At 48.9% G+C, this 26,891-nt stretch overlaps 1 protein-coding gene across 1 annotated transcript in view; it reads right to left on the reverse strand.

The window, feature by feature from the left end:
• Positions 1-21,497: 21,497 nt before the first annotated feature.
• The window catches only part of HTRA1 (HtrA serine peptidase 1), a 52,572-nt gene continuing 47,178 nt past the window's right edge, over positions 21,498-26,891 (reverse strand). The window contains exons 6-9 of the mRNA XM_041745589.1: positions 26,129-26,243; positions 24,957-25,014; positions 23,384-23,479; positions 21,498-22,209 (exon numbers count right to left, since the gene is read on the reverse strand). Coding sequence (XP_041601523.1) covers positions 22,041-22,209; positions 23,384-23,479; positions 24,957-25,014; positions 26,129-26,243 — 438 coding nt within the window. The 3' untranslated portion in view covers positions 21,498-22,040. The remainder of the gene's footprint in view (positions 22,210-23,383; positions 23,480-24,956; positions 25,015-26,128; positions 26,244-26,891) is intronic.

The raw sequence follows: 26,891 nt of genomic DNA on the forward strand, positions 1-26,891 counted from the left end.
TGATAGTAAAAGAAACATTCCACCAAACTTTGATCACATAGGCCAAAATAAACTTGAAACACATTGAGCAAAAACTGTCACAATTGCAAAGAGAAATTCATAAAACCACAACAATGGTGAGGGTTTGTAGCATGTTTTTCTCAGACACTTATAGATCAAGCCGGTATAGCATTGTTAATAATGAAAGAGATGCACATGGAAGGGAAACATTCATCACCAGCCACGATGAAAAGTCAACCACTAATACAATCTCAGGAAAATTGTAAAACGTGTAAGTTTCCATGCTGTGACTGTGAATGTGACTTTCTCTTAGCCTGAAAATCATCTACCCATGAATACTCTTACTGAAAAATAATTGCTACTGGGAAATGAATATATAACCTGAAATACAGACCCATTTGTAAGACTTGCCAAAGGGAGACAATTTTATAAAAACAAGAGCAAAAACAAAAACAAAAAACAAAAACAAAAAACAAACCAGAAGAGCAAAGAGGTCCTTGACTTTTTAACATTTCATTGGTTTGAAACAACGGCACCAGGTTTAGGGAGACAGAAAGGCCACTAACATCTCCCATGGTCTCCACCCAAAGACCTATGACCTACTGACTAGGGGCCTAGTCTCCACTGAGCAATGCTTTCTAGGGCAGTAGTCCCCACCTAGAATATTGGCAGGCACCTGAAGAATATAAGATGAAAACAACACTAAAGATTACAACAGAATTCCCATCCTGTCCATAAAAGCCTCCACAGTTAATGTGATATTCACTCAATCGCCCTTTACCACCATATTTCTGTTTGACCAGGAACGTTTATTGCTGATTATAATCTTTTCCATACTCACATCCTCACGTCCACGTTGTCTCTGTCTCTGATCCAATTTCATGCTAAGCTTCCTTGAAGTAAGATCAGGGAAAGAGCTACCTCACTTCAAAGACCCTGCTTACTTCAGTGAACCTACAATCAGCACCACGATAACAAGATATAACAACAATGTATTTTAAGTGTTTATTTGCCACTATGGACCCTTCTTGAGAAGAGTTTATAACATATTGAGGGGCCACAGCCTAACAATGGGAACCACAGTCCTAGAGTTTCATTATCCTTACATCCTAGAAGTTTTCCCTTCATAATGTTTTGTCTGGTTCAACTCAGTTCCTGGAAGGAGAAAGTGAACAGCTAATCTGCATCATGCATTCAATAAGAGTGTATAGAGCAATTACCCCATGTCAAGTTCTAGGCCAGGTATTGGGATTCGAAATGAGTAAAAGAAGGTTTCCACCCTTTAAGAGTTTATGATGCAATGGGGAGACCCCTATATGGACACCTAGGATAAGCTCCCTTCTGGAGGCACAGAGCAGGAGCATTAGTCATAAAGGGGATGCTTGAGCCAAGTCACAAAGGAAGAGGCAGTGGGGAGGCAGGGGGAGGGATGGTGGGTGGGGAGGGCTTTCAGGACAGAGGGATTAGTACATACAGGGCCATGAAGAGAAAAACAAAGCATAGGCACGTTGGGAGAACTGCCAGTGGAGCATAACATCCGGGAAGGCAAGTGGTGAGAGCTGGGGCTTCAGAAGCACATGGGAGCCAGATCATGGGCCTTGTACACACACCTGATCCAGAAGAGATGGTACATCTGTGGCTGTAGAATGAAGCTCAGCTTTATCTCTACAGAAATTTTGAATTGATCTAGAGGCCTGTACTACCCACCACTTTGCTTTGAGTTTTTCTTTTGGTCTTTGAATCAATCCTTTAGTCTTTTGACCTGTTTCCAGCTGCTATCAGACAATCTCTAGAAGCCTTCCATGCCCATTGTCGACAAGATAGACTTCCAAGTTTGACATTCAAGGCTATCTTGAATATCTCCAGTATCTCCATTCAGTTTGGCGGCCTCTGCACAACCTTTTCTCTTGGTGGACCCATGTCCCAGCAACAGAGTTATCCTACTTCAACTCACCTCATCTGCTTACAATAGCTCAGCTCTCCTTCTGCAACCTTATTCATCCCCTAAGACCCATCTCAAGCCATTGCTTTTGATAGAGCATGAGAAAATGTCTGCCCACCTATCTGGTATTTCATATATGCATCTAGCACTGTCAAATTTCTTATAGGTTTACTTCTCATCTCCTGAGCTAAACTGGGAGCTCCTGGAGGTAGAAAATGTGCTCTAAAGGACACACTCTGTTTTTTTGAAATATAGATTGGGTTAACATGATCAGAACCTGAGTTTTGTTCTATCGTTGTGAAAGGAGAGATCCATGGTTGTGAAGTTGTGAAGGGAATGCTAAAGTCTGGTACCAACCTAAGACACCTTGACTTAACAGAGTGCAAGAGACCAGACAAAGACCCATATTTTGACTGTGAGATTTCAGACTATATTTCATACTGGATCCTGCATTGCCAAAGTTATCTCCTGGCCCTCCCAGTCATTTTAGTAAATGCCAACATCCATAAAGGTTTGGATCACTGAACAGCAAGATATGAAAAATATTTACCTCTGAAAGTGGCAATGTAAATTTATGAGGGGACTTTCCCCTTCCACTGTATATACTTTGACATTGCTTAAATCTGCACGTACTTAAAATATATTCATAATAAAATCAACTACCAAAGTTTTGATGCATAAATGACCAAAAAAGCTTATAAAAACAATATCATATTTAGATGTGTTCTTTGCCCAAAAAAATCAACAACAAATTAGTCACAGATTCAACAGATGTTACTAAAGTGAAGATGACCATAACAACCACGAAGGAAACATTTTAATTAGCATAAGCTGTGTCAGCCTTGTTAGAATGTATAAGAACTTCGGGAAAGATGTTTTGGATGGATGGCTCAGTACTGTACATGAGCCCGTGATTTTTCTCTTAAATAGAGAAACCAAAATCATTCCATGGATCCTTAAAACACCCATGGAAGCCCTTCTAGTGTTTGATGGAGTTTCTCAAATAGAATAGCAGTTTGAGAATCAGAGATCATCATTTCTTTCACAAGTATTTATTGGGTCTACTACATGCCAGAGACCCATTGCACAGTGAGCCATGAACACAGGGGCTCTGCCTTCCTGGGGCTTCTAGACTAGAGAGGAACAATAAACAAGCAAACTTGTCAGTAAAGAGGGACTGAACCAAACTTTCTCCCCTTTATCCACTCCTAGCTTATCTTAGCCACCCAAATAACTTATTCAGTAACTTACTTAATGACCACCAGAAAAGAACCACATGATCTGTCAAGATTTACTTCATCCTTTCCCATAGGGAGTTGACTGGGATGCTTGCTTGAACTTGGTCGTAAAAATGCTTCTAACTTTACTTAAGAACCATAAAGGCAATTCTCATTAGTGTGGATGTTCTAAACTGAACATCTAGACCTTTCTCTAAGGAGCATTCTCCTCCATGGAGACCCAGATTCTGACCTTGGCCAAATCTGTGATTCAGAGAAGAAGACTGGAGTCAGCCCACTGGACATTCAGCTTCGAACAGAGAAAGGGCTGGTGAAAAGTAATAAGTGTTGGTGCCAGTTTGCATCCTGCCAGACTTGAAGCATAGTTTACTGTAAGTAGCTCCATGCTTTTGCCAGTAATTTCCTTTGAGCTGTAAGTTCCAAAACCCAGTCCCACAGGTCTATAGAGTTGAGCGCCCCATGGACACTTAGTATGCAGGATGTGGGTGCCTTTTCCAGACACAAGTAGAGTTCATGGCTTTCCTCCAATTCTCGAGAGAGTCTGAACTGTGCAGGTTGGTGCCCAAAGTGCCCAAATCCATCCTCTACAGTCACGGTCACCCACAGGAGGGTCACACAACCTGCCCAGAAGACAAGATGACATGACAGCAGTAAGCTCTACCAGGCTCTGTGCGTCATGCCCTAGCCACATTTATCTCATATATTCTCACATAGTTTATAAGACAAGTACTAATATGATCACACCTGCTTCACAGAATAATTAAGTGGTTCCAGGCCTGCATGCTTAACCACTACCTTACATGTGCTCTTCCTATGATCAGAGGCGCTTCCCACCTCCCATGGGAGCCAAGGAACACTATGATTACAAAGAGCTTCCAGCTTATTCCTTTTGCTGTTAAAATTGCATCCAGAGCCATGTGCCAGAAGGCCCCTAAGGTGTCTTTGGCAAAATCTGATTTAGAGAAAAGGGAAATCCAGACAGGTTCTCAAGATCTCACAGTGCTAGGAGCTGTGGCGCCCGGTGCACACCTATTTCAAAGAACCATTGTACATCTTAATTACAGGTAAATAGATGGACATAATAGTCTCTGTTGACTCTTTTCAGGTCTAGGCATTTAATTATGGTCTGTTCACAGGGTGAAAAACCCCATTTCCCCACCCCCTGTCAACACTGCTTTGCTAAAGCTTGTAATTCAACTCAATTCAACCACAGTCTATGGTAGCACATACCACTTAACAAGGTAATAGGCCCCAGGTAACTATGGGAGGGAAGACGGTCATGAAGATGAATAAAACATTTCGTATATCCCTCTCAGCAAAAAATAATGATGCAGGATACGTTTTATGTAATCAATACGGTTCTAAAAATTAGGCACAAACCATTGTTTTACATGTTTTAAGGGGTCAGATTAAAGAGTGATGATGATGATGATCACTACTGGGGCACCTGGGTGGCTCAGTGGTTGAGTGTTTGCCTTCAGCTCAGGTGGTGATCCTGGGGTCCTAGGATAGAGTCCTGCATCAGGCTCCCCAGAGGGAGCCTGCTTCTCCCTCTGCTTATGTCTCTGCCTCTCTGTGTGTGTCTCTCATGAATAAATAAATAAAACCTTAAAAAATAAATAAAAAAAGATGATCATGACCGTCATCCCCATTTAACAAGGACCAACCTCAGGGTGGCCATGTTCAGTGGCTCAAAACCCCACAACAATTTTATTTTATTTTGATTTTTTATTTTTTTCTTTTAAAGATTTTATTTATTTATTCATGAGAGACACAGAGAGAAAGGGATGTAGAGACACAGGCAGAGGGAGAAGCAGGCTCCATGCATGGAGCCCGACATGGGACTCGATCCTGGGTCTCCAGGATCACGCCCCAGGCCGAAGGCAGGCTCCAAACCGCTGAGCCACCCCAAGGATCCCCTTCCCATGACAATTTTATAAGGTAGATTTTATTGGCCCATTTTAGAGATGAAATAAAGTTGAAAAAAATGCCCAGTGACGTAGAGCTAATAACTAGATAACTGAGCAACAGCTGCACCCCAATTCTATCACCTCCAGAACCCGGCTTACTTCCTGCTGGCTCCTGCTGCAAAACCTTTGCTGTAATGTGAATATTCTCTCTCACTTATCTGTTTTCTATATTTGATCTTCCAAGAAACATATCCAAAATAGCAATTAAAAAAATACAGTGTAGGGGTGCCTGGGTGGCTCAGTCAGTCAAGCATCTGATTCCTGATTTCTGTTCAGTTCATGATCTCAGGGTTGTGAGTTCAAGCCCTGCAACAGGCAACTCCATTAAGATTCTCTCTCTTCCTCACCCTCTGCCCCTCCCTCACCCACCTCCTCTCTCTCCCTCTCCAAAAAACAAAACAACACAAAACCCAGTGTAATTCTAGACTTGGGCACCACACAACATGGATCCATGATCTAGGAAGAATTAAAGCCTTTGTGCTGACTCCTTTTCAATGCTATTTTTAAGAAATCTACTATGCACCATTGTCCATTCATTTTATCATGAGTAACACATCTTCAACCACCAGCCAAGGGCTAGTATCCAGAAGCACAACTGCTGGGAAGCTGCCTGACTTTAGGTGATCAAGCTGATTTCTTTGGCATGAAAACGAGCATGAGGAATCCTACCAGCCTCCTAGCATACGATGCAGGGACATTATCTAGCGTGTTTATCTCTACACGGCCGTTAATCATTTACAATATTTCTTCACAGCTTAGACAATGCCAGTAATAAACAGCCATGAAATAATCTGCTAGAGATTAGTTTTCATTGCTCCTTCATGTTATAAAATAACTAAATTGCTGACATACAGGTTATCAAACGCTTGGAGTGTGGGAATACACTTTTCCCCCCCCCCCCGATAGCGGCTTTATTATTATGGATAACTCAGATTCCCAAAAGTTTTCTAGGCAAAGTCCACCACCTTCTATTTGTCAAACAGTAGGCTTCTAAGAGCCATATACCATACTATCAACTAGTATACTGATCTGATTGTGACGTGTCAAATGGATAGAACAGTAAGTTTTTATTTCATGCAACCGGCAAATGCTGGAAATGCCATAAAATCTCTCCTGTTTTACTCCTACTAATAGTTTAATAGAGGGCAATTATGAGATACGGTTTATCCAACTGTCCAGTTCTCTAGAGAATTCTAAAAGGAAAATCAATTGGTTCAGCCCAGGTGTACTGCCCCAAGTACACACAGAGAGAGGCAGAGGCCCCAAGCTTCATGCTAATGAAGCTCATAAAATTGCTTAGTTAATATTTTGAAAACTTGCACTTTTCTTAAATCTTAGGTAACATCAGACTCAAGAGGTCGGGGTGGGGCAGGGGGGCCGGCTGGGTGGGCTCAGTTGGTTAAGTGTCCAACTCTTGGTTTGACTCAGGTGGTGATCTCATGCTTGGTGAGATGGAGATGGAGCTGGGCTCCGCACTCAGCAGGGAGTCTGCTTGAGTCTGTCCCTTCTCCCTGACTCCCTCTCTCCAAAATAAATAAATCTTAAAAAAAAAAAAAAAAAGAATCAGGGGCTTTGGGAAGGATTTATGATCCCTGATATGAATCAGGTGATTCTGACACAGGTGATCCTTGAGAATTGCACATTAAAGGAATGCAGGTGACTTATTTGGGTGCAAGGTGGCTCCCCCCTGGCGGGATGTCCATCAGCGATGTCCTGGGGTCCAGGCTTCAGAAACGCTGGTGCAGGGAGCAGAAATGCTAACAGTTCCAGTTCTTGCTCTCCACTATTCTTTTCAGAGGTAAGAACTAAGGTGTGAGGGTAAAGGCCACTTTAACCTTGGGCCAGCTGGCTAATTTGTTTAGTTAGCTATTCAAAGGCAGGGATAAGCAGTTAGAAGTCAAAGAGGCAGACTTAGAGAGGTTTACCAAGCCCCTCCTCCTTCCAGAACCTCACAGCCCCCTGACCTTCACAGCCTGCAGCTAAATTCCACCAGCCTCTCCCCAGTCCCTTCTCCCCTTCACATCTCCTAAGCTCCAGCTGCCTCCCCTTCTCCTGGTTCTTCCTCATTCGGATTTAAATCAAGCTTAAAGACATTTTTATTTTCACGGCTGTTAATTTAAAAATCAGAGGACTCTCACTTCTAGTTTCATTTATAAAAGCTCAGTGGTTTAGCACCTTCCTTCAGCCCAGGGTGTGATCCTGAGATGGAGTCCCCCCTGCATGGAGCCTGCTTCTCCCTCTGCCTGTGTCTCTGCCTCTCTCTGTGTGTGTAAATCTTTAAAAAATTAAAAAAAAAAAAAAAGCTTACTAAATATATTTGTGTTTTCTTTCGTATTGACCATTTTTTTCTTTGTATGATGGGGACCCTCGGTCACTAGGTAATTACTGCTCATCTCTTTCATGCAAGGTTTTGGGTGGGACCTCTAAAAATGCAAAGTTTTCAGATATGGTTTCCTCGAGGACAGAGATGTGCCTGTTCCACTCATGTCTGCGTTGCTTTCCAGTATACTCAAAAATAGAGTGATTGCTCAAAATGTAGCTACTGAATTCAGGGGTTCCAGCCTTCAGAAACTTACACCTTGGCTGGGGAGGTGGGTCTAAACCTGGGAAAAGAAATCCCAACACACACTGTATTCATTTCTTATTTTTTATGAAAGTACCACAAACTGGGTAGCTTAAAACAACACAAAGTTATTATCGTTTTGGAGGGCAGAAGAACAAAATGGGTTTCACAGTTTAAGATCCAGGTGTCAGCTGGGCTGCATTCCTTCTGGAGGCACCAGGGGAGGATCCATGTCCTTGCCTTTCCCAGTTTCTGGAGGTGCTCATACTCCTCAGCTCCTAGCCCCTCCTCCACCTTCAAAGATCATCCTAACCTCAGCTTCTGCAGTGACATCTCCTTTCTTTCGTTCTGACCCTCCTGACTCCCTCCTGCGAAGACCCTGGCGATCACACTGGGCTCACCCAGATAGTCCAGAATAATCCTCACATCTCAAGATACATAATTTAATCACACCTGCAAAATCCCTTTTGCCATCGAGGGTAGCAATGACAGGTTTCAGGAACTGGGATGAGGACATGGGGGTAGGGTGCAGTAGGGTGCTCAACCTACATCAGATGGGCACAAGTCTGGGAATCCAGGAAACAGGGTTGGGGCAGAGGGAGCCTCCCTGGTGGGAGTGGTAGGAGTTGGCTTTCTAGAACAAAAGGCTTCCCAGCTGAGCCATGAAGGATAGTCAAGTTGGGGGGGGGGGGGAGGTGGTAAGAGCAGAGTTTTAGAGTCAGGCAAACCCAAAGCTTCAGTTTTCTTCTATGTAGACTAAATACCTATTTCATTTATGGGAAGAGTAAATAAGATAAGGTATGTCAAGGGCCTGGAGAGCATTTGCAAACATCAGAGACAACATCCACCGTAACTCTTTACGGACTAGTGCCCGTTGAGACCGAAAGGACACAACAAAAAAAGAGATTGTCAGTGAAAAAACAGCATCCTGAGACCAAGTAAACATCTTATGGTGCTACTACTCTCTTTCCCAGAAGTTACGGGTTCCACCTCCAGTGGTCAAGGTCTCCTGCCAAATTACTTGGCTGTTTTCATTCAAAATAAAAAGAAGCTGAGGGTGTGGTCAAGCCAAAGGAAATGCCCTTGGCTCCAGTCAGGAAACCATTTCCATAACAACCCAGCACCACACTGCAGCTGGGCAGCGCCATGTAGGGCTGTGCCTGAGGGCTGGCTGCTGTCCGCCCCACCTGGGGAAAGGCTCCCACCTCGGCTTTCCTCAGACAAGGTTTTCTTTTAAAGCATTGGGTTGGGTTTGTGAGAAAACAAGTCTGATGGGGACTGTCGATGATGATCCTGGCAGTGGGAGCTCACCCTGCCCACCTGCTGCTTGGTGACCCCTAAATGTGCAGAGCCAGTGAGTTTGGGGTTTGGCGCTAACCATGAGAGCTTGAGCAGCTCACATTCTTCCTCTTTGCACGCCAGAACCCAAGCTGCGGGGATGGAGGGTGGGTGGGTGGGGGGATAAAACCACAGGAATAGGAAGGTCACTGATAGACCCCCAGTACCCTCTGGATGTGCTATGGACATGATATCAGAACACGGGAGGGGAAGTGGAAGGCAGAAGTGACGCCTCGTGAAGGCGTTGGATCCTTCTGCTTTGTAGTCGCCCAGGTCAGCAAGATTTACACATAAAGGGCTCACGTGCCCAGGCCACCTGTTGAGGGCATCAACACAATCCCCATGATTCCTGTAGCTCATACTCAAAGTCACTGGTAGGTTGCAACTTCCTGTGCCCACTGAGCTCCACAGCGGGCCTCACGATGGCATTACCACCTCCCCATTTGCTCTTCTCTGCTGAGCATTGACTTGAAGTTTCATTAGCAAATCTTCACTGAAGCTGGGAGTAACGAAGGGCGTCTACAGAAGAGCGGGGACTTCAAGGAGGACACTTCCTTCGGTTCTTTACACCTACAAGGATTTCCCGTTGGCTTCCTATCGTGTTGTGCCTCTTTTCCCCTCTGCCCTTGGTTTTTCTGAGCCCGTTGACCTTTCTCTCAGCGCTGCCCAGGAAAACTCCAAATTCCTCTCCTCTTCTTTGGCAAAGCAGTTCAGCCATCTCCTCCTTCTTTCTTCTTTTAGATCAGGAGTTTTGCCTTCTCAACCCCAATGGCCTTCAAAGTCTATCCAAGACAAAGAACCATCTGCTGTAGTGCAAAGCAGCTCCAGACAGCTCAGGGTTCAAACAGCGTGTCCTCCGTGCCCACCAGAGCTGTAAAAACCCCAAGTACTCTGAGTCTTAAGGAGCATGCACTCACACTGTCCAGCACTGGTTGAACAGCACCTCCAGGAGGATGAGAAGCGTGTGTCTCATAGAAGTCAGAAAAGACCTGGAGTTGCCTCCCTGCTCTTACTAGCAGAGCATCCTGGGCCAAGCCAGTCTGTATATCTGAGCCTCACTGTGCTCATCTCTGAAATGGGGATGATAACACCTACACTGCAGGTGTTATAAGGATGAAATGCAAGAGTCAACACACTTCTATCTTCAGTACATATGGTAGCCATTCTTTTTTTTTTTTAATATTTTATTTATTTATTCGTAAGAGACACACAGAGAGAGGCAGAGACATAGGCAGAGGGAGAAGCAGGCTCCATGCAGGGAGCCCGATGCAGGACTCGATCCCAGGACCCCAGGATCATGACCTGAGCCACCCAGGTGCCCCGATATGGTAACCGTTCTTAACATGATTATCAATCACTATTTAGCAAAACTCTTTCACTCAGTATTCTTAACATTTCATCCTCTCAAAACTCCATGAAATAGGTGGGCCCTGGATTCACCAGACCCATTAAAGAACTCACAGAAGTGAGGGTTCCCCCTGGCCAAGGTGGCTGGGCTGAGTGGCCAAGCTCAGACCAGAACCAAGGCACCCCACTCCTCCTGGTAGAGCTGCTCTAGAACCACAAGCCTCCATCCAAGCTGCCACACCAGGTGGCGGGAAGTGGGCCAGGGAGGGGAATGGACTTTCTCCTCAGGTAACGCGATTCTTCTAGCAACTTGATGTGATGAATGTTGAAAGAGGCCCAGACAGCAGCATGCTTCCTGAAGCCTCGGGCTGGACAGTTCTGCTGGTGTAAACTGAAGGCTCGGTTCTAAGCACAGGTGTTTTCCATTTGGGATCTGTTTTCGTCTCTCTAGGCCAAAAGACGTGGGGGGAATGGGCTCCCTAACAAAGTCCAGATTGGCCCTTTTAACAAGGAACTTCCTCTTTTGTTCCCATGTTTTATTAATTCCAATGCTGTGTCCTTCCACCATCCAAGGCAATAGAAGCAGCTTACGATAAAAACATGTCTTGAGAGCAGACCTTGGAGGACCTCAGCTAGAGGCCATGGGGACAGGGGCATGGAGGAGGCAGGTGTGGCTCTCGAGTGGGTCAGGTGGCCAGTTTGGGCAAGTTGTCTTGGCTTTGTGTTTGCATAAATCAAGGCTGATGTGGCTGCAAGAAACAGATGTTGAACAGGTTGGGAACTGGCTCGTGCCAAAGGAAGATTCACTGTGAGCACCCGGGAGTCTGGGGGTCCATGGAAGTGCATGGGAACCGGGGCTTGGACTTGCCAAGACCCCCTCCTTCCCTCTGCCCCATCCCTGCCCCTGCCTCTCTTGCCCCTACTGCCCTTCCCCTCTCTCTTGTTGTGTTTTCTCTGCTTCTCAAGAAAATCTCAGGCTGACAAGAGCTCCCTTGCTTGAATTTGCTCCTTCCAGGAGACCGACAACCTGGAGCCTAGAATCTCTTAGTTCTGACCAAAAAGGCTAACAAGTGAAAAGGCAGCGGTTCAACACTGCTTTTACTTAAAAGCAAGTCACCAAGGTTGAATGTCAGTTGTCTTCATCAAAGGATGTGTGTCCATGGGAGTGGAGTTCAGAGGCCCAGGATGGAGAGGTCTGGACTGGCTGAGCTGCTAGCCTCCTGGTCCCCTCACTGTGCCAGGAGACAGGCCGCCCTAAGAGCCTACCCAGACACCCATCACAGTGTCCAGGTGAATTGGGTGCAGGGACAGTTTCAAGCAAAGTTGTGAATGGGGAGAAGGCATGAGGGCGGAAAAGCCAGCAAGTGTTCAGTACAATGTTGTTTATACAAAGGCAAAAAGCAGCCAGGGAGGGCACCTCATACCATTTCTGGTGTATTCTGGAGGCCTAAACATTTCAGCTGGCGCTCAACTCAGCCCAGCTAAGACAGGGAACAGAAACACATTCAGAGGATGACCAGGAGGCAAGGGGGTGAGAGAGCGTATCCTAGGAGAGCTACATTTCCTTTCTGAAGTGTGATGCTAGCCTAGAAATGAAAAAGACAGGAGTAGGGCTGGGCACACCAGCCACTGTTAAATATGCAACGTGCTCTGGAGCTCCAGCATGCAGAATGGGAGCAAATAGATAAATAAAATAAAATAAAATAATAAAATAAAATAAAATGGACATAGATTTTTTTTTTTTTTTTACCTAATACAAGACTGAGCTTCCTTTGGGGTTGGAGGTTCCCTATTCCTGGAAGGGTGCACGCAGGGGTGGACAGCCCATAGTGTCACAGAGGAAATTGGGTTAGATGACTCCTTACTGTTCTTCCAGTGTCAGAGCTCCATTGACCTTATCCTGATAGGCTACCATCGCTGGACATTGGAGAAGACACTGGACATCACGTGTCCTGCAACAACACTTATCCTAGGGGCTGGAAAACCACTGCCTCTGGTAGGTCTTGAGAAGGTTCTGTGGCCAATCGCCATGCAAAGTACTGTCACCTGCACCCCCTCACATAGGCCCCACAATGTGTGACAGAGGTATGATGATCCCACTTTTCAGAGCAAGAGGCTGAACTTTGTCACCATAAAAGTCCATCATTGAGGAAATAGAAAAATTAAATGGGACGTATTCATATGATGGAGTGAAATAGAAATACGTGTGTATATATGTATTTTATATGTATACATATATATACATTTTACATGTGTGTGTGTGTGTGTGTGTATATACAGGATCTCAAAAAAACAAAGTTGAGTAAAAAAAGTTGTAGAATAATACACACTAGATATCATTAACAGAACCCCACATAAACCCACATAAACCAACACACACTGCCCATAGATATATATGTAGTATATAAATGTATGGGAAAAATGATACACTAAATTAACAACAAGAGGATGAGGAGGCAGGAAGAGTGGGATTGGGTGAAAGCAGGCAAAGGAAAATTCAGCTACGTTTGTAGGGTAATTATTTTTTTATTTATCAAAAGGAACGATAGCAAAGTGTAAATAGTTGTCAGACCTGGTTGGATGGAGGGTGGGTGTTTGCTTACTGAGAGACAGAGATGGGAAGAAACCCAGGCCCAAGGCCCGAGTCGCTGAAGAACGCTTCTGACATGGCCTGAGATGCTGGCTACGGTGCATTCCCAGCTGTGCACCCAGCAGCAAGTGGATTCTGACCCAGTTCTTCTTAGCTCCTGCGTCTGCTTCACCCTGAGCTGGACCCATCATGCTTGATGGCCCTTCCTCCTTAAATGTCTCCGACTCTCCCCTACCCGCTGCCTAGAACTCCAGCAGCCTCAACCAGTAATACCAGTAAGGGCTCAATAGGCCTAGGGAGGGGGGAATGGCTAGCAGAGAACCCCTGAAAGGGGCAAGTGACTCACATGGGAGCCTGAGAAAGCATCCAATGATGGCAGGGGCCCAGGAGCCTGGGGGTTGTGGCGCAGGCACCGAGGAAGGCAGCAATGGCCATAAATAAACATTCCTGACCTGACTATCTGCTACCCCAGAGGAGACCCACTTGTCACCTTGGTTCCCAGAGTTTCCTGCCGGGCATGAGAAGGAGACAGGTCCCGACTCCCGGGGCAGGAGTTCTCAACTGGAGCACCTGTTAGCATGCAGGTTCCCAGGCTCTGCTCCAGGTGGGTGTGTGGGGCCAGGAACCCATGGTGGAGAGGGCGGTCCTCGGGCTAGGTGGGTCCCCATGAACAAATGCACAGGACTCAGACCAGATCCCAGCCCAGGGTCATGGGGGAAACCAGATCCCGCCAACCTTCAAAACTGGGAGAAATGCTTCGCAATAAAGAGAACTATGACCAAGGAAGAGAAAGACAGCGGGAGTCGGAAATAAGCCACCCAAATGGAAGATCAAAGAGGTGCCCCCCTTCCCCTGAGGTCCTAAAATAGTCCCACAGTTTCAAAGTGCCAGGAGCCAGAGGCAGGACGCGCAGACACTTCTCTACAGCTGCTCCCTTCATCCACTGCTCTGGGTTCCTTGCCTATGACACTATCCTCGTTGTATGGGGGGCTGTGGGGCGTCTGTGGGTAAGGTCCCAGCCCTCACAGGGGCTTCTATATGAGCAAAGAGAAACGAGCAATGAACAAGCAAATGCCATCAGGTCCGTGTGTAACACCCGAGAAGGGCTGGGGTGGCTGGAGCGTCCGAGGGAGCAGGGAGGCCGTGGGCTCAGAGCCACTCCCGGGCCTACCCGTGCTGTCCAGCCACGGGGCTCTCTCCGCTGCTTCCTGCAGGCCACCTTGCCTTTCTCCTCCAGGACTCCTGACACCTCCCTGGAGTTTCATGAGGCCAGGTCACCCCCTAGTGGACACGCCTCTGCCATCGCCACAGCCGAGGTGCTTCACGGAATCTGCAGCTAGCAGGTGATAGTGATAAACACCTTCAGGGTTCTGGGGCTCAGACGCAGTGTGCCTACTTCGCAGACAAAGAGGAGGCTATAAGAACAACGGTGGGGGGAGAGGGGCCCTGCCTGAGCAGAGACCAGGGGGCCCGGATCTAGTAGCCCAACCCAACTGAGGGCATCTGGGCGGGGGAGATGCTGGAGGGAAGAGAGCACGTTGGCCTGGCAGGTGCACAAAGCCCGGGGGGGGGGGGGGGAGGAGGTGTGACCCAAGAGCCCCAGAGGGAGGGGATGCTGGCTTCATGGGGGGAGAGGCAGCTCTGGTCATCAAAAGCCTCCTTGTCCTGCTTGAGCTGTAAGGAATCTTGTCACGAGGACGGAGCACTTCACAGGAGAGGGGTCTGCACCCAAGGCAGAGAAAGGCACTCAACGGTGGCCGGCCTAAAAATGCCCCACAACGCCACACCAGCGCAAGCCTCATGGGTCAAGAACAGAGTTTCTTCCACCAGAACACATGTTCTTGTATGGGAAAAGGATGGATCTGGAAGCTGGGGCTGGTCAGGTTGGGAGGAACAGGTCTTAGAACCACGTGGAAGCCATGAAGGAGCCAGCGGCACACTCCCAGCAATTACACTGGGTTTTTCATTCTTGTTTTAGGGTCAACTCTGCAGGTTTGAACCTGCTGGGAGAAACTCTTGCTTTGAGAAGTCCTTCTCTAAAGGACACTCCCTCCCCACCTTTGCCCAGAACACCAGTCTTGGGCCAAGGGAAGCAGAAGGAGGCCGATGCTGGAGGCCAGTGGGGGTGAGCTGGATCTGAAGCATTTTTCTGGATCGGACAGGTGATTCCTTTGGTTCTAGGGCTTGATCTAGAACCTCCTATCATTCAGAAATTTGCTTTTTGATTTTAATTAATAGGTCTTATTTTTTTCTTAGAGCAGTTTTAGGGTCACAGTAAAATTGAACAGAAAGTGCAGAGTTCCTACGTACCTCCCCCCACTGACCCCCAGCACCACCCCCCCATTCTCAACATCCCTCACTAGCCTGGTGCACTTGTTACAACCTACACCAGCACATTGTTATCACCCGGAGTCCATAACGTATGTTAGAGCTCACGCTCGTGTGGTAGATTCTATGGGTTTGGACAAATGCCTGTGTCTGTTCATCACTGCCCTAAAAATCACTCATCCCTCTCCCCCCACTAAACTCCTGGCAGCCACTGACTTTTTTTTTTCCTGTCTCTATAGTTTTCCTTTCCAGAATGTCCTACAGCTGGAATCATACAGTACACAGCCTTTACAAATTGGCTCCTTTCACTCAAAAATGTACATTTAAAGTTCCTCCATGGAAATTCTTTTCATGGTTTGATTGCTCATTTCTTCTAGGCACTGGATAAAATTTTATTGTCTGGGTGTCATCACAGTTTACTTATCCATTCAACTACTGACAGACATCTCGGTTGCTTCCAAGTTTTGGCAATTACAAATAAAGCTGCTATAAATATCTGTGTGCGGGATTTTGTGTGGACACGTTTTCTTTCCAGATGCTTTTCGACGTTTTTATTCTTCATGGGTTCTCAATGTAACACACTTTAAGTAATTTTTACTGATGAGAAAACTGTAGCTGACAAATGTTTGCCCCCTCTCCATCTGAATGCAGGGCAGGGACCGGGCTCGGAGCTCAGACCACGGAGGCAGCCAGGACAAGAGTCTCCTGATGCCACCTGTAGGATGCTCTGTGGTCATTGCACTGGGACCAGCTCGGGGGCTCTGGAGGCAGAACCCTGGTTTCCACCCTCTGCTCTGACTTTCTTACTGTGTGTCATTGCACGAGGAAAGCTGCCTCTCTGAGCTTTGGCTTCCTCCTCTGAAAAGAGAGGCAGCAACAGTCACGAAGTCAGCATTCCCTGGGATGGTGGCTGCAAAGGCTTCCCACAGCACCAGGCCCACAAACCAGTGCTGGATAAAGATCACAGGAGCAGGTATGTGGCCAAGATTAAAGCGAGGCTGATCTGATAAGCCTCTACCTCAGTTGCCATAATTCAACAGAACATTCTCGGGAAACTTCCATTCGCTTCGATCTGCTTTCATTGACGCAAGAGCAGCTCACCGCCTTCTGCGTCGACTCCACCTTTCTAGATTCCAGTCATCAAGTGTCAGTGCAATTAATTTATGAAGGAAACAAGATAACAAGTCAGAACATAGCTTTAAAAGATGAGGATTTTGATTGTCGGGATTTCTGAGGAGGTTTGAGTCCTACAGAAATGGTGTATTAACCTTTTCTTCCTTGAGGCTTCTAGCATGTTTTCCCTATGCTCCATATAAGTGCAGGACCTTCGAACAGTGAAGCACATTTTTACCCTGGGGGCTGTCTCGGGCTTTGTATTCCAGCTCTAAGAGGGCACAGTGTGCAAAGCACGAGGCAGACAGGCCAGCTGGGAGTTTGCGGGGTCTGGGCAATCTGTGGATGCAGGGAGATGGGGCCCTACAGGCTCTCTTCCCATCCCCGCCTCACAGCGTTTCTGACCTTTCCATGGGGGGTGATGCCCATGAAACAGAGTGCGAGCTCTCACGTTTTGCAAAGTCATGCTTGCAAACCAGCCACTGAGCCTGTCAGGCCAACTTTTTTTTATCGCTTCAGAGACGATCCAATGGAAAATTCTGTTACAGAGGTCACCGGACATCATCAGCAAAAGTATATAAAGGCCTAATGGCTAAAAGAGAGGACTCTGGAGCCTGCCACCTGAGTTCCAATTCACCAGCTTCACCTTCCTCCTTGCCAGCTGACTTCCAGTTGGTTACTTAATGCTCTGTGCCTCAGTGTCCTCATCTGTAAAACGGGGATTCCAACAGTACCTGCCTCATCAGGTGGCTGTGAAGCAATAAGCATACAGCACAATCCTGTGGCAGGTGGCAGTGATGGTGGCGATCTCAGGGGATGCCCGAGGAGGAGGAGGAGGAGATGGCTTGCACAAGGGCCTCCCTGACTCAGTGAGACACATTTGACAGAAATCCATTTCCACCAAGAGTCTGAGTTGCTTCTTATTTGTTTTTAACTAAAGATGCTGTTGTTAAAGTTTACTTCATTTGATCTTAGCCAGTTCTTGGCAGGCACCACACTGAGGCAACCACTTTTAAAAGTGCTAAATAAAACCCCTGCCTAATGACAGGAAGGCCTCGCTCTGTGCGTGCTCCACCCACATTTTGATGGAAGTGCCAGAAGGCCACGGCCAGCCCCCCTGTGGGAGCCAGCACGGACAGCGATGAGTCAGCCCAGCCGGGCCCCAGATGCAGGACACAGACAGGGGTGGCGGCCCATGTGGCTCTTGCAGAACCGGGCCTGGCACCCAGCAAAGACCCCGAGCCCTCTGATGTGAGCTTCCAATACGCAGGCATCATTTGATCCCAAGAACTAGCTTCCTGCTTAGCAGCCAGATTCCTTTCTGTGGCTGAGCGCACAGGGGGGCAGGGTGTGACAGGGGGTGGGGGGCTCTGAAATGTAACCCACAACACAGGTTTTAAAACAGGAGCCAGTGTCCTGATGGTTCTCTCGGATCCCAGGTCACATCTCACACGTCAGGTGTAGTGAGAGTTCTTTAGAGCTGTGTGGGGTGCAGTCCCTGCAGGAGAGCCGAGGAGGGGCATGCGGCCTGACGTCGACCTTGGGAGGCAGCTGGGGAGGTAAGCAGATGAGGCCGGGCGGTCTCAGGCCGAGGAGGAGCTGCCTAGAGGTGAGGGGCATGGGCCAGAGGGTAGCTGTGAGGGCAGGGTCGCCCTCCAGCCATTCACCAGGATCTCAGGGTGACACCCAGATACCCATTTGCTTTTGAAACGTTTTTGCACGGAGTCTTACCACCTGTTCAGCCCAGTGCTCCAGGCACTTCCTACCCATTGACCCGTGTAGACAGAACACAGTAGAAACTTGTGTGCCCTCCTGGTGCTGTCACACCTCTGATCTCGCCCGTAACCACCTTCAGAGGAGAAGCCGGCTTTTGTATAGTAACTGTGAACCGGCCCCGGGCCATTCACCCAGACATACACCCATTTTTGCACAGCCTCAGGCCTCACTTCAGTGGCATTTGCTGAAATGGGCCAACTGCCCTTGCTGGCCAATCAACACACCCCGGTCCAAGTCTCGGGCCTGTCTGAAGTGTTAACCAGCTGAAGACAAGCCCCGTGCAAGGTCTAATAAGAATATATGCTGCTCTTCACCACACCCACCAGACGGGAGCCTTCTTCAAAATTTGCAAGTGAAGAAGAAATGAAGCCAGAAAAGCCTGGGACCATGTACAGTTTCCAGGCACAGCTGGGCCCCAGGAGACATGGTGAGGAGACCCCTTCGTGCCATGGCCTCTCGTCTGGCCCACGCATCTAGAGAAGCATCTGGTAGGGCTGGATGGGGACCAGGCATGCATGCACATGTGCCGACTGCTGTCGCTCAAGGTTTCACAAAAGCTTGACACGGGGACTGGAGTCATGGAGCCAAGACTGGGAGAGGTGTGGGTGAACAGGAGGAGAAGGGGGAGCTGCCCATGCACCTGTCAGCAGGGCTGCTAAGGGACCATGGAGGAGTCTGAAGGGTCTGGAGGGCCAATCAAGCAGGCTCCAGGTCCCCATAACCACCCTCTAGAAGCGGGGAGGGGCTGGGAGTCATAGTCCTAAGAAGATGGGCCTGGTAGCTCCACACAGAGGCCAGGGGCTCAGACCTCCTGGGCTTAAGTCACGGCCCCCACTTACTAGCTCCGTGACTTGAGCAAGATGCTTAATATCTGAGCGTCGATGTCCTCACCTGTCAAAGGGGGTAGATATAGCCTCCACCCCAGGGCCGATCTGAGAACAGAACTGCTGATAGATGTAAAATGCTCAGCGTAACGTCTGGCGTGCAGCAAGCACCCGACAGATGTTGGCTATGAGACTGGCGGCTGAGGAACAGTGGCAGGCCGATGACAGCAGCACACGCAGCTGAGCGTCTCGCAGCCCGTGCCCTCGCGGTTAACCTTCGCCACCGCAGGCCGGCGAGGGGGCATTCATCATTCCCTGCTTGACCCAGGGGGAAACGGAGGCTCGGAGACGTCGCTGAACCCCCATGTCACTGAGCTTTACCAAGTGCTCACCACGTGCCGTGTCTTAACTCATTTACTCCCCACAACAGCCACAGGAAGTAGTTCAGATGGAAAACAGGCCCAGAGAGGTTAAGTAACTTGTTCGAAGGTCACACAGCCAGTAAGAGGCAGACCGGAGTTTTTTTTTTTTAATTTTTTTTTTTTTTTTTTTGGAGAGCTGGGAGGGACAGAGAGAGAGGGAGGGAGAGAATCCCGAGCAGGCTCCATGCCCAGTGCAGAGCCTGACATGGGGCTCAACCTCACAACTGTCACCTGAGCCCAAATCGAGAGTCAGACGTTTAACCCATTGAGCCACCCAGGCACCCACAGACCATAGATTTGAACCCAGGTTTATCCAGCTCCAAAAGCCCTGCTCCTTCAACTCATGTCGGCCTGCCAAGCTGTGAGGCTAATGTCTACTGCAAAAATCTCCATCAGAACCCAAAGCAAGAAGAAACAGCTGTTCTAAGAGGGCCTGTGAGAACCTGCAGGGTGAGTGTGGGGTGCTGGGGGGAGCAGCCCCCATGGGACCCCGGGTGCCACAGGTCAGCATGTCAACAGCGTGCCAAGTGGCCATCTCTGCGGCCTGTATGAGACCACATTTGCGGGCAAAACTCCAGGGCCACCAGAGTCCCACGGCCCTTCGGGAGAGGCTGCTGAGTGTGCAGAGGGCTGAGCCTGTGGTCTCCAGCCGCCTGCTTCCAGCAGAACCACCCATGATCTCCCGAGTGGATGACAGGCTGTGGACAGATGGGCTCTGGCCGGGGCTGCCTCTGACCTCAACGCCACCCAGCACACCCTCCCCACCTGTGACAGCACCTCAGCCCTCAGGACCACCCAGAGGAGCAGGCCCACAGGGAAGAAACATCTGAGGACAGAGCCATTCTCTGAGTCATCACCTTCGGTAGAGAGGGAGGGCAGACAAAACCCACGCCGAGAGCGGAAGGACTGACCGGCTTCTCCTGACCTCCCAAGGTCATCTAAGCAGGGAGCAAAGGGTGCACCAGGGCACCAGGGCCTCACTGGCTTGGATTTCCCCTATGCTGAACTTGGACCTTTGTCCTTCTGCAGCTGCTTCAGTTGCCACCTGGACCTTGGAGATCTGCTGGTTGAGGAAGGATTAAGCTCTTGGTCTAGAAAACTGAACCCCCACCCTGTCCAAGGCCCTCCTCTCACTGGGGCAAGTGGAAAGCCTCACCCTCTGCTCCTGGAGTCGAGCCCCCTCTCTGGTGTGTGCTCCCCCTGAGGACGCAGGCCTGTGCTGACTTTCAAGCTAAGTTTCTGCAACAGTCAGGGGCACTTGGGTGGCTCAGTGGTTGAGCATCTGCCTATGGCTCAGGTTGTGATCCCGAGATCCTGGGATCCAGTCCTGCATCGGGCTCCCTGCATGGAGCCTGCTTCTCCCTCTGCCCGTGTCTCTGCCTCTCTCTTTCTCTCTCATGAATAAAATAAAAAAATAAAAAATAAAAAAATAAAGTTTCTGCAACAGATCTACATGGGTCCAGCCTCCCAGACTCCTGGAAGCTTTCACAGAGACAAAGGGGCCTCCAGCTGTTTAAAGCTGCACCTGTTTGAGGACACGTCAAGGGGAGCCCTTCCCTAATCCCCTCCCCACCAAGACTTAAGGTCTAGCTCTTATGTCAGAATCCAGGACAATTGGAATCAGCTTCAGCTCATGCTTCCCAGGGGCGTAGGACAGGGCAGTTCTTGGGTCACAGAGCATCTGGGTCCATCCTGCTCTGCACTGATCCCTCTACTTAGCACCATGTCTGGCACAGAGCAGGGGCTCAGGAAACCTTTACTACCTGACTGCATGATGTCAGGGGGTCAGAAAACTCTCTTTAGTTTGAAAAGCTCCAGAAGCAAGCACCCCTGTCCTCAAACCCAATTTTATGAAGCCAGAGTGGCCAAGCACATCTGTGAGTAACACTGGTAAACCCTACATGATGATTTTGAAATAACTGGTAAACCCCTGTGTGGACACTGCGGTTTAATGAGGAGCTGCTGTTGACCTTATCATCATGTCAAAGAGAAGGCAACCAGCTGTTCCCAGGGCGAGGGGAAAGAAGCACACGCCAGGAAGCAGAGTATGAAGAAGGGTTTTAATAGCTCAAACTCAAAGTCACTGTGCTCCCAGTTCTGAAGAGTTTCCTAAAAGAGGCGACTCTGGCCCTTCTGGAAGCCAGCATTCACCCAGTGGTGGTCTCTGGCGTCGACCTCCTCTGGGTGCTGACTAGGAGGAAAGCAGAAACGTGCCCAGGACCGTCCTGGCTCCCGCGGGACTTTCCTCCATCTACGCATTACATCAACTGCCTTAGTCGGACTAAGATGATGACTCGGTAAAAGGAAGAGACAAATGTTGACTGTCTAAGCAGGAACAGTCCAAGCTGGCAAGGAAAAGCACACTGCGTACATAGGATACAGAAGGGCGAGCTTCTGCCTGCAGATCTACGACATTACATTTGTTTCGCCTGCAAACTATCAAGAAGGATTCTGTTGGCCAGGTGTTTCTGCTGGACAAACAACATGGTCCAAAGTCCTGGGGGCGCCGTGCCACCCGCCCAGAGTCATCATGCATCAGTCCACTGGAGAGTCTTTGCGGGAAACATGAAATCCAGCTCATGCCTCTCCCTACGGGTCGATTTCTTCGGGAATCACTGTGATCATAATGTCTTCATTGCCCCTGCGGACAACCATGTTCAGGGTGTTCTCCTTTTTAATGACATCGCTGACGTCACTGGCAGAGACCACGGACTGTCCGTTGATGCTGATTATGACATCATTTTCCTTGAGCCCTCCACTGCAACACAAAGGGAGACACAAGTGTACTGCTTCCTTTCCTCCCAGTCTCACTGCCATAGAAGATGCTCGACTCGATATGCACAGAGGCACAGCCTAGCACCCAGAAGCCCCAAGCCAATCAGGTGGGGTGGTGGTTACGGCCTAAAATACCAATGGATTGTGCTATTTCCTTTTGAGAGTTTTAGGCCAAGTCATCAATCATGCCCGGTGCAGAGAGGCTTCCTTGCACTTGTATGATCGGATGACAGACTGACCCCAAAGGAGTCAAGGATGTGCCATTTACCACCTACCACATATGACTGTGGCCAACTTGCTTGTAATGGGGGTCACAACTCAGAAGGCAGCTCCCAGAGAAGCAGGTACAATGGTTCTATTCTGAGGCCTTCCTTTGTGTTATTATTGCTATAATTTTCACTCTTATGTATGACAGTACCAAATAAGCTATTACGGTCCTTAGTGGTCTAGCAGAGCATCAGCAAACTTTTTCCCTAAAGGGCCAGATAGGAAATATTTTGGGCTTTGTGGGCCATATGGCGTCCATCACAACTCTACTGTTGTAGCCCTAAAGCCGCTACGGGCTGTGTGCAACTACCAAGATGGCCCAGGTGACTGGCTGTGCTCCAATAAACTTCATTTAGGGACACTGAAATGTCAATTTTGTATCACTTTTTATGTATCATAAACAATTACTCTTATTTAAAATTTGTTTCTGAGCTCCTTTTTTGTGTGTGTTACCTCGAAGTTACCTGGGCTATTTTCTGGAGGTGTGGACAGGTATGGCCTGACCAATAACTGAGAGAATTAGAGAAGGCTTCTTTGGGAGATGTGTCCTCCTGGAAGCCTAGGATAGGACCACTGTCCAAGATCTCAGGGGCATTGCTCCTTAAACCCTCTTTCCCCAGGCAGGCCTGCCCAGGAGGCTCATGAAGAGTTCGACTATTACTCTTTCCGCACAGTAATGGCCCCTCATGAAGTGAGGACTTCTGAAGACGGGAAGCACCCTTTTGCTGTTGAGTCCTGAGCTGAGCAAGGTCAGAAGGCCTGGCTGGCGGGACTGACCAAGGATCCTCACAACCACCTGAGCCGGGAGGAAAAGAACACAGCCTCCTCGCCACTACCCCCAGCCCAGAAGCAAAAGGACATCAGGCAAAGGGAAAATCATTCTAACTCACGCTTCTGCTGGGGTATCAGGAATGACTTCGATGATATATGCTCCCGAAAGCACATCTGGGAAGTCTCGATGGTGGTCCTTTAGCTCTTTGGCTTTGCTGCGCAGGAGGAAAAGAATCTGCGTTAACACTAAGTACAAAGCCCCCGCTCGGCTGAGACTTTGGCTCTTACTCGGCTTCTCCTCCTGTCCCTGATTCTAATACAAAATGCCTCTAGGAGCTCTGATGCTGCCTTAATTTGCCTGTATACTAGAGTCAAAGATTTACCTGCTAGCAGGAAGGGCGGTGCTTCATCATCATTATTATTAACTTTACTAATTATTTAATACTAGCTACCATAGCCTACAAAGCAAGTACAGGCCAGCCTCTGGTTTGGAGGCCCGGCTCTGCCACTTTCTGTGTTCCCCCCGGGCAGTTGCTTAACCTCTCTACACCTCAGACTGCTCACCTACAAAACAGACCTAATGACAACACTATGATGTGGGGTCGTTTGAGGATTAGATGAGATGGTCTGGAGGCGGGACCTGGCCCAGTGCCTGGTGCAGAGCAAGAACGTGATAAATAGTGGCTAGTGTCATTGTGCAAAGCCTTGACACACATTCACTCACTCGGTCCTCACCGCACACCAAAATGCCTACACTGTTATCCTTGTCCTAGAGAGGAGGAAACTGAGGCACCGAGGTCAAAGGTCAAGTTGTTCCCAAGGCCCTAAGCCAGGAAGTAGCAGCTCTGGGACGAGAACTCAGGAAGCCCGATGCCAGGGTCAATATGCCTTCCCCACACCTCTGTCTCCACGGTTCCAAGACAAGTAACTGATTCACATTTTAGTCCTGGCAACTCAGCCCATATTCCGGAGTGCCCAAAAATGGCACCGCCACGCATAATGCGCATCGGAGCTATTGTAACATATTCACAATTAATTAAAAGTAAACTAATGATGACAATTAATGTATTGATGTCTACGTTACTATGTTCTGCTCTTTGCTGACTTTACCGACAAGAGTTTCAACCGTGCCCTTAGTTCCCAGGGCTCATGTGATTATACCAGACATTTCCATCAAGGCTAAAACCCCGCTATGCTATGCGCCTGGCAGCCACGTGCCGCACCTTCCGCCAGCTTGGAAAAACAAGCCATCAGTCATCTGGGCCTGACCCCGCATTCCGGCAGCCCCAGCCCATGTGCGGCAGAGCTCAGGAATGGAGGGGTGCTCCAGGCTGAGGGAGGTGCTCGGGGCACTCCCGGAATGTGGGTTTCAACAGAACAAGTGGTGAGAGGAAGGTATGAGGGAGAGTGACCAACACGCCCGACCGTTCAGGGCGGCCTCCAGAGGAGGAAGGACGGACCTGCTCCAAACACACACACACACACACACACACACACACACACACACACACAATGAAGGGTAAAACCAGAGGCCTAGGTTCATGGCCTCTCCTCTCTTTCCTGACGTTTCTCAATTTTAACCAAAACCTGAGACGCTTTAGGCAGCATGAGGTTCCTCTCTCACGGTGCCAGCTTCTGAAGTTCAGGTGTATTTAAACCTAAGACACAGACACAGACGTCCTGCTTACCCACCTGGAAGTGAGTGACATCATCCGGATGCCAATATACTTCTTTTTGGTAATGGCCTTGCCTGGTGTGACAGCAAAAAGACAAGAGGTCAGCCCCAGTGGCAGTTGTACCAGGGACACCAGGAGCTATGAGGGTCGATCCCCGAGTCTGCAGTATAAAGTCAGAGCCATCGGGCTACACTGAGGCTGCTCAGTGCGCTCCCCCCTCCCCGCCACCCACCACGGGACCTGGGAAAGTCCTATCATTTCAGTTAACGCCCCAAAACCTAGGAGTGATACTGGATGCCTCTTTGCCTTATCCTGACATCTGACGAGGGTTCTGTTCCTCCTATAAATCCAGAACATGACCTCTTCGTCCCACCTGCTGGTGACTGGGAGAGCCCCTTACCCGGTCCTACAATTCCACCCAGCACCTCCAAAAGAGTCTCCACCCAACCATGAGAGAGACTTCTCAAAGACTCCCACCAAATCATGGACTGTTCGTTGTCCCACTTCTGGGCATATGACCCAAGGCCTTCACCATGGCCACTGTGACCCAGGCTGACCTCTTTCCACATCCATCTGTGCGACCCTGCACGTTTATGGCACTCCAGCCACATGACCCACTTGCTACACTCTGCCCCCCACAGAGGACTTGAATCTGCTATCCTTGGAATGCCACCCCCTGGACCCCACCACTCCCCAGCTCACCACCCTGCTTCATTTTCAGGGAAGCATCATCGGTATCTGAAATCTTCCCTGTTTGTCTACCGCCATCCTTCCTCCTCCCCCAGGCAGAAAGCAAATACCACACATGCAGGGGACGCTGCGGAGCCATGGAACCCCCAGCCTCACCCCAAGCAGATGAGTCAATAAACATTTGTGAACTGGGAGATCTCCCTGAGTCTCAGTTTTCTCATCCATAAAATGGGACTAATACTTCCCACCTGATAGGGCAGAGGAACTCAGTGTAGTAAAATGGTGTATAGAAATCACCTACGATCAATCGTGCCTGGTACATGTTAGACTAAACCATATGAAACACTCACGGCCAAGGGTCAAACGTCCGTGACCTAATACTAGGGGCCTAACAATGTGTATCCCACTGCTCTTCTCGATCCAAAAGGCATGGCTGGTGTTGAGGTGTATGGTCTTCCCCGCCTGAACCTCCCACGGCTGTGAGGGCTATGCTTTCACCTTTGGCCTGTCGGTCATGGGACTCGGTGAGGAACTTCTTAATCTTATCAGATGGGATTGCAAAGGAGATTCCAGCTGTCACCTTCAGAGTGTTAATCCCAATCACCTCGCCGTCCTGAAAAGCAAGATAGAAACAGCCTACTGAATCTGTGAAGACTCCCCAGAAGATGTGCACCAAAGGTGAACAGATCATTTGTACAAAGGAAGACTTTGAGCTATGGAATGAGCAGGGTGGGAGAGCTGAAGGGAGTGGGGGCGGGGGGTCCCAAGGCCGCAGTGGGGATGCATCACTTGGGCAGCCGGAGCCACGCTTAGCAACAGGGTGGGGGGAATCGGACGCACATCAGGCTCCGTCCTCGGGGACCACCATGCTGTAAAAACAGCCTTAGGCAGTTCGTTTCAAGGTGTCCCTTTGCTCCTTTCACAGGGAACATGTGTCAGAGCTCTTCAAGTGGCTGTCCACACCCTCTTGCATCTTCCATTTCCAAGGACCTAAAGATTCCTCTACCGATACCAGGGAGGACAAGCTTAGCGCTTAGGGCTCCCGGGAAAATGCGGTGCTATCTGAGCAGCCGCGGCTGCTGCAGGGGCTGCGGGGTACAGCCTCCCCCTCCCTTCCTCCGCGTGTCACAGATCGCCCTTAAATCACAAGGGAGGCCAGTCTGCGGCATGTGCTTCGGTTCAAGACAGACTCAGTTTAGCGAACGTTACTCCCGGAGTAACAGGCTCCTATCACGCCACTCGACCATCATTCTAACACCAT

This window comes from Vulpes lagopus, chromosome 2 (genome assembly GCF_018345385.1).
Source record: "Vulpes lagopus strain Blue_001 chromosome 2, ASM1834538v1, whole genome shotgun sequence".
Taxonomy (NCBI): Eukaryota; Metazoa; Chordata; class Mammalia; order Carnivora; family Canidae; genus Vulpes; species Vulpes lagopus.